We start from the raw sequence: 7,501 nt of genomic DNA, 5'->3' as shown, positions 1-7,501 counted from the left end.
TGCTTTAATTTGTGTTGGTATCAAGTTAAGTTTTAAACCTTTGCTAAATCTACCTAATATCAGTTTGTCATTGTCATCTTCCACCACCAACATGCCTATACTTTGTAGTTAGTATTTTACTGAAGAAATGCAGAGTGTCTTGAAATGAGAATAAAAAAATACGTGGATGAAACATTCATCACATTAAAATACGCTTAACAAGTTCGGAGCAAAACACCAATGAGTCCAACAAAACAAGGATGGAAAAGTAGAACTTTATAGAGGTATGTATATTGGCTACACTTCTTTATTTAACAGCTAGTTTGAGGGAAAAGAAAACCAAAATTATTTCATAATAAAGCCCCTATGCTTTTTCAAAATGATCAATTAAATCTTTCCAATAAACCCCTAGATATTAAATACACATTAATTAAGCCCTTTCACCAATAATTTTCATCATTGACCACTACAGTGCTGGTGTAGGAATTAAAGATCGTTGAATCAGCCATCGTGATGTTAATATGGTGGTCTGCATCAGAATTTTTTTTTAAAAAGAATATAAATTATTAAAAAAATTCAAGCTTAATAAACCCGACAATAAAAGAATTGTTTAGCTAATAAAATCTAAAATGTCAACTAAAAATCTTATAATTTACCATTATGGTAAATAAATTTATTACCATAAGTCTCATTTTTCTATTTTATGCACCTTTAATCATAACAATGATTTTCCACATTACAATTGTACATCCTACATAAAACTAACAACTAACAAAAGAAAAATGCCAATAATTTCAAACACCATTGTCACAATTACCGAATTATTAAAAAATAAAAAAGCAACACTAACTTCAAAAGCTTATAAAAAGTGAAATTTACATGTGAAATAGCAAGGAAAGCACAACAATTTTTTTATATAATTTCTATAATGTTATAAAAAATTAATAATTTTTATTTTATTTAAATTTTAAAAAATTTATAATTTAAAATTATATTAGAATGAACTTGAAAAAAGATGTTGAGATTCAAATGAATTTAAACACCCATTTATCTAGATTAATTTTGAACTTGAATTTTTAATAACTTTTATATTTTTATTTTTGATAACATGAGAGTTTTACGTCAACCATCATTGCTAACATGGACCACCATATCAACATCACAATCTTGACTTAATGGTCATTAATGACCATATCAACACAATAACGGTCAACAACGAAAGTCGTTGTCAAAACTTAGTTGATGCATTTTTAACAAGTGATGGCTTAATTGAACACTAGGTTGGACTAGATTGGACTGGTTTTCTTTTAAAAAATACAAAAGCTTTTTTTACCCCTTAATAATAATAATAATAATAACAAAAAAAATCAATGGAAAATCATAAAATCAAATTTCATATGGAGGAAACCAAACAAAATTTCAAATGAAATTTTCTTTTCCTTTTGAAACATCAATACATAACCTCTAATTTCAAATGCTGCCTGCTTTATTTCATAATAGAGCTTTGCCCTCATGGTGCCCCAATAGTCCACTCCCCAAAGCACCTAATTGGCTGGGAATTCGGATCAATGCTCACAACTACCCTTTCTCTCTTGAGATTCAGTGGCTTGGAATGTATATACCAACTAAACCAAAATAAAGCCATATCACCAGATTTGACAATCACACCAAACATAAGTGTTTTTCCTCAAGAGCAGAAAAAAATTATTAACATGATTCTAATCTCACAAGAAATGGCCTCAAACTGTACAAAGATGCTATAAGCATTTCATAATTAAAAAAGAGTGATGAATGATGAAAGAATTGTTGGAAGAGTGCCTCTAGGGCACATTTTAAGTGCTAATTAATATATATTTATGGAAACAGTTGACAACTTTATTCATCATTTCTAATGCATTGGATAAAGATATTTCTATATGGAGTAACCTTAAAAAAGTATCATTAGGGAACAATGCTCCCTCTTTACATCATGAATCCAGGTGAAAATATATATAAGCAAACCTGTTTCACCAAAACCCTTGATGAAGCTGCTTACCTGCTCCTTTTTGCTTTCATTTTATTCTTTGGCACAAAATTTGAGAACGGAAATTGTGTCCTGAAATACAGTTATACAACTATCATGTGGTAACAAATGTAGATGTAGTAAGAAAGCAATGAATGTGGATTCACTAACTTTAAAGATTTAATCAGCATTATTCGTGTCTTATGCACTGCTTGCGTTATTGCTGCACTATCTTCCAGACACGAATGCAGGCGTCCTCCCCTGAACTAGCCACATTGCAGTCATCAATAAAAACCAAACCATAAACTCCACCAGGATGAGCATTCTTAACAGTTATGCGACTTGAAGCAGGTTTCCCAACTTCATATATGATTACACAAGTGTCTAGTGATCCTGTAGCAACCATAGTGCTATTAGGAGACCAAGCAAGGCAATTGATACGAGCTGTGTGGAACAACATGTTATTAAGCTTCACCTGCAAAACGATAAGGAACACCATATTTTTAGCTACAAAGCAAAGGATGGTGGTTAATACATCCAGTCACACTTTCTAAAAGCACTTTAAAGTATCCTGTTGTTCAAAATAATCAGAAACTTTGTTGGCCCATTCATGGCAACACACCTTATTTTTGTTTCTTGATTTGAAGTAAGCGGTAACAGAAATGTGCATAATGCTGCTTCAAGATATCATAAACAAATTAAAACTAGTTTTATAATATCATATTCGGGCTGTAAGACAATGCAACATTAGAAAGCTGAGAGCTTTAGCAAGTTGCTTCATGCAATAAAACAGGTTTCTACCTAGCAGTTGATGCCAAAATCAAACACAAATAACCAGATAACTGAAGAAATGATCAAGTACTCCAAACATAATTAGCATTCCACTATCAGTCCTAAAAGAGACTCCGCAGAACCAGAACTACGGCCATGCCACAAGGGCTTTGGAGCAATGTAGCAAATGTAAATGAGAAACTAGAGGATGACCACAAACAAGGCTGATTATCAAGGAGTAATGTCCCTGATTGAATAAGAATGATGGATCTGAATCCCATAATAATGTAGGACATTACTTTTGGGAAAGATGTTTGAAACATCCACTCTTGTTAAGGAGGAAACCATCTCTCTTAACTGAATATGTATTCCCCGATTTACTTTTGACATCAAGGAAATGTCAAGCAATTAGATATAAGTAATGAACATAATGGTTGCTACCCCCCAAACATTACATCTCAAAGATGGGATGAATCAAGCTACCATCCAAGTTTTATTGGAAGGCTAGGACATAATAAAACTAATATGGAGTTCAAGCTACCTCTTTGGAGGTACGATCCCAAACAACTGCTTCGCGGTTTAGATCAGCAGAAGCAAACATGGAAAAATCTGGTGAATACCGTATTACGCTAATTGGACCTCTATGCTTCTCAAGGGTTGCTTCTTCTGTAAGAGAATCACCTGAGACAGAATATATATGCAACTTACCATCCTGGCCCCCCACAATTGCCTCACTTCCATCAGGTGCAATAACAGACGCTGTCACTGAAAATCCAAGGTTGATGTTTGAAAGTATTTGCATATCCTTAAGCAATACAACTCCAGAATCCAATGAAACTAAAGCCAGATCAGGGGAATTAATGGCCTGGCTCAAGTCCTTTGGTTGACTGCCAACATCTATATGTTCTGCCTCTCCAGCTTTGTCTTGATCAAGAGAAATTCTCCATACCTGAAATTAACTGAGGAATTGTCAACAGAAGAAAAAACTAGTATTCAAGCTAGGTGCAGAGTGTTTGCAGCGAATATAAATCACTGAAATTACTTATCTAGATAGAGACGGTATCAATGTTGAACAACAAAAAGAATTTTACAGGTGACCCGTGTATGGATAGAGACACTTTAAACATTCATCAAGATTACAACTATCATGCTGAAGAAGGAACCTTGATATTCTTCATATTGCCACAGAAGACAAGTGTTGCAATTTCTTTAAGATTGGGTATTGTATAGCTAGGAAGAAAGTAATCATTCTGATTATTATCAAACATGATCAACATCTTTTCAACAATGTTTAAAACTCTAGTTCTTATACAGCACATCAAATGCTTCAGAAAATATTCAAATCCTACCCCAAAGTTTCATCTGTTAATTTATTTTATCGAGGTCTCTGCATTGCCCGTTCCGGTTGCAAATAAAACCGTATCTCTTTGCTCCAACAAGCTAATTAAAATAAAGATTATATAATGTTTGAGTTAAACCATTCTAGCAGTCATTTGAAATGCAACCATCAGTTCATGCGAGGTCGCCTATACTTACCACACTTTTTATAGATTAGGGAATATGAACTAAACTAAATTTTATAGATGCTTCCACAAGCGCCACCTTTTTCCCCTGCAAGATCGTAATAACAGCATACTGATGCAAATGTAATTATATTGAACAGGTAAAATAAAATTTCATTTGAATGCTATATTCCAAGTCCTTGATAACTGAACTTCATATGAAGAACAAAGTTGTCTTGACATTTTTCTCTGTTTAGTGGTGGATGAACTGAATAACAGAGATTATTAATGCATATTTTGTTAACAATAAGAAAATGCAATGTGTTTTTTGGTATAAGTTCACCTTATTGTCGTATCCAGATGTCATTATCTCCTCTTTTGTAGCAACCAAACATTTAATTTGAGAACTATCTTTCCTCTGTAATTTGCCACTGTGTCCAGTCCCTGGAGTCCATCGAAGGATAGATCCATCGAAGCTGCTGGATAGAATAATCTTTTCGTTGCTTTCGATTAAAGTTAATGTATTTACGTTCTTCATATGTCCAGACAAACATAATGGTTGTTTATCAGGATCACTAGCAGAGTATAAGTTAATTGTGCCAGAAAGGGAAACTGTAATGAGATGACCATTCTGCCACAGACATCCAACAAGCATGTCTTCCACTCCACCAGATCCAGAGCATTCCAACGTTTTACTTACTTTTCCAGTACCATCCTCAAAAATCTCCCATATCTTGGCAGTCTTGTCAGCAGAAACAGTTAGTACCTGGTTTCATCAATAAAATAGAGCGCAAATCAAATGGTTAGTAAGAAATCTCAAGCCAATAAGCTCAAAGGCTCCTAAATGCATAACATGGTACTACCCTCCAAAAATATTATTATTCTGCTCCATTATCCGCAGCCTTTCAACATCTCTAAGCCTAAATTCAGATAGTGGTCAAATATAAATTTCAAAGAGTTTGGAATTCTCCAAAAGGATACATGTAACTATACCCACAAATGCAATGGCATAAAACATGCATGCACATATGAATAATGAAACCAAGCCGAAGCTGTTAACTTGCATTTGGGTTAAAGAAGTTTCACAAAAGCGAGAGTAATGTCAGAAGCATAATTGCATTGGCAGGGCATGATCCTTATCAAAACAACTAAATAAAAAACTCAACTAGATGCTTACATGTTTACTATCTCCACTCCAGCTAACAGCATAAATGCTACCTGTATGACCATTTTCACTGGACAACTGCCCCATTGTGTCGCCAGTCTTTGCATCATATATTATACCCTTCTTATCTGAGCTTACGCTAATTAGTTTGCTGCCATCTGGGGAAAACCTAATGCAGTTGACAAAATTTGAATGCTCCCTGCACATCATAAAACAATTCCTTGAATAACCCTAAAACTAACATAAATCTTAAGAACCAGTGGAATACTATTTTCCTAATGAAACTCATACTTTCCTAAGCAGTTGTGAAGTTAGACTGTTAAAGAAGTTAGCTGTTAAAAAGCTGTTAAAGAAGTTAGTTTGTTGAACAGATTAGCAGCTTTAATATCTTGTCTATAAATATAGAGTCATGTGTAGTTGGAAAGATAAGATCAAGAAATACTCTTTTCATTTTTGTTAGTCTCTATTATAATCAAACAGTGCACACTTTTCAGTTTAGGCAAATCTTAAGATTGAGTAGAAGATTATTCTCGAAATGAAGCGTTAAATAGTTGTAACAAGTAGCAATGCATGTATCTGATTGATGCGGGCACTGAAAATGCATCTTTCTTTGCATCATTGACAAATTTAATTTATGTTCCTGAGACACCACGGCCATAGCTTTTGTGACCGCCATAAAACATGCATGCACATATGAATAATGACAGCAAGAACAAACCATCAATGAAATGTCTTCCTCACTAAGACCAAGGCATTCTACCTGAGAAATTTAGGGTTCGTCTGATTAGTTATTTTATTTTTGGTTTATCATTATTGTTCTCATATTTTTAATTGCTACTTTTGATTACTCATTTTCCACTAAGGGAAACGAAAAAAGTAAAAATATCAGGTAAATGTAACGCCTAATAAATGGTAAGAGCAATTGAAAACAGTATTACCTACCTGTGCGATAACTTGAACTTAAAGGGTGGACCTTCATAAAAATTCACCAAGAAATCTTCTCCACAACTTGCAATTCGAAATGGCCTCGTCGGTTTAAAATGACAGCTTAGCACCCTCTTCGAGTGGCCATCAAAGTCCCCCACTGTTGACCCCGAATCCCACCTTTAAATTCAACATCACAGAAACTCTAATAAAAATCTAACTATTTTCATATTATCTTGATTTTACTCAAGCGACAGTCTCAGATTATGAAACAGAAATTGTACTATAAAAAAGAGAGGAATAGAAGAGGTAGAATAAGGAGTACTGACATAAAAGCGCGAACAAAGGATTTTCCTTTGCCATCGCCACAGGCAACGATCCTTAAGCCATCAGGGGACCACTGTAGATCATCGATCCGACCGGAAAGGACCTTGAACTCATTCTTCAAAACGAAGTCGTTATGAGTACCCCAGATTCGTATAATTCCAGAGACGTCAGCGGAGGCAATCCACTCGCCGTTGGGGGAGTAACGAGCGACAGTGACGGGATAGCTGTGATCTCCATAAACGGCGACGTGAAGAGGGCGGTCAAGGTAACGAATGAAAACGGACCTTGCGTTGCAGTAAAGGATGGAGTTGGTTTTGGGATCGCCGGAGATTAGAATTCCACGGCCTCGTTCCGTGGAAGGGGCGCAGGCATAGGTTTCAATGAGACTAGCCATTTGTGTGTGTGTGTGATTGGCAAAGAGACTGTTTTCGAGGATTTTAGTTGAAAGGAAAAGTGCGGGAATTGAGGTGGGAGCTTTTTGAACGAGTTGGTCGCTGATTTTGTTGTTTTTTTTAGACATTTGCTTCACTTCTTCGATTTTTTATTTTTTATTTTAACTCCGAAAAATATATATTATTTAGAATTTTTATTTTTAATTTTTATATGTTTTTGGGTAAATTATGCATTTGGTCACTCAATTTTTATAAATTTTTTATTTGGACATCGAAAACAAAAAGTTTGCAATATAGACATTGTTGGGCTTTTTTATCTGCATATTATAAAATAAAAAAAATTACTTAAATGGTATGTCAGACAAATTATTTATCGAAATGGTACATCCAAGCAAGCGGCACCACCTTAAAAATTTGACATGTTTGATTGAAAAAAATA

At 34.5% G+C, this 7,501-nt stretch overlaps 1 protein-coding gene across 2 annotated transcripts; it reads right to left on the bottom strand.

The window, feature by feature from the left end:
* Positions 1-1,782: 1,782 nt before the first annotated feature.
* Positions 1,783-7,233, bottom strand: LOC105785725 (actin-interacting protein 1-2). 2 transcript variants are annotated; one of them, XM_012611858.2, is made up of 7 exons: positions 6,673-7,233; positions 6,362-6,523; positions 5,432-5,618; positions 4,598-5,020; positions 3,294-3,701; positions 2,153-2,456; positions 1,783-2,093 (listed from the first exon to the last, which is right to left on the bottom strand). In XM_012611858.2, the coding sequence occupies exons 1-6, from the start codon at positions 7,188-7,190 to the stop codon at positions 2,199-2,201; spliced, it is 1,956 nt and encodes a 651-aa protein (XP_012467312.1). In that variant the 5' UTR covers positions 7,191-7,233; the 3' UTR covers positions 1,783-2,093; positions 2,153-2,198. The 2 variants fall into 2 exon arrangements, with proteins under 2 accessions (XP_012467312.1, XP_012467311.1); XM_012611857.2 differs by having other exon boundaries at positions 1,783-2,074; positions 6,673-7,232.
* Between the last annotated feature and the right edge of the window lie 268 nt (positions 7,234-7,501).

Source organism: Gossypium raimondii, chromosome 1 (genome assembly GCF_025698545.1).
Source record: "Gossypium raimondii isolate GPD5lz chromosome 1, ASM2569854v1, whole genome shotgun sequence".
Lineage (NCBI taxonomy): Eukaryota > Viridiplantae > Streptophyta > Magnoliopsida > Malvales > Malvaceae > Gossypium > Gossypium raimondii.
This window is presented reverse-complemented; position numbering and strand designations above follow the sequence as displayed.

Bases quoted from the DNA above. Each gene is read 5' to 3' on its own strand.
- LOC105785725 (XM_012611858.2), bottom strand. From the start codon at position 7,190: ATGTCTAAAAAAAACAACAAAATCAGCGACCAACTCGTTCAAAAAGCT. The intron at 5,619-6,361 runs GTAGGTAATACT...TATGATGTGCAG, and splicing joins AAGTTCAAGTTATCGCACAG to GGAGCATTCAAATTTTGTCA. The intron at 2,457-3,293 runs GTAGCTTGAACT...ATCGTTTTGCAG, and splicing joins GGGATCGTACCTCCAAAGAG to GTGAAGCTTAATAACATGTT.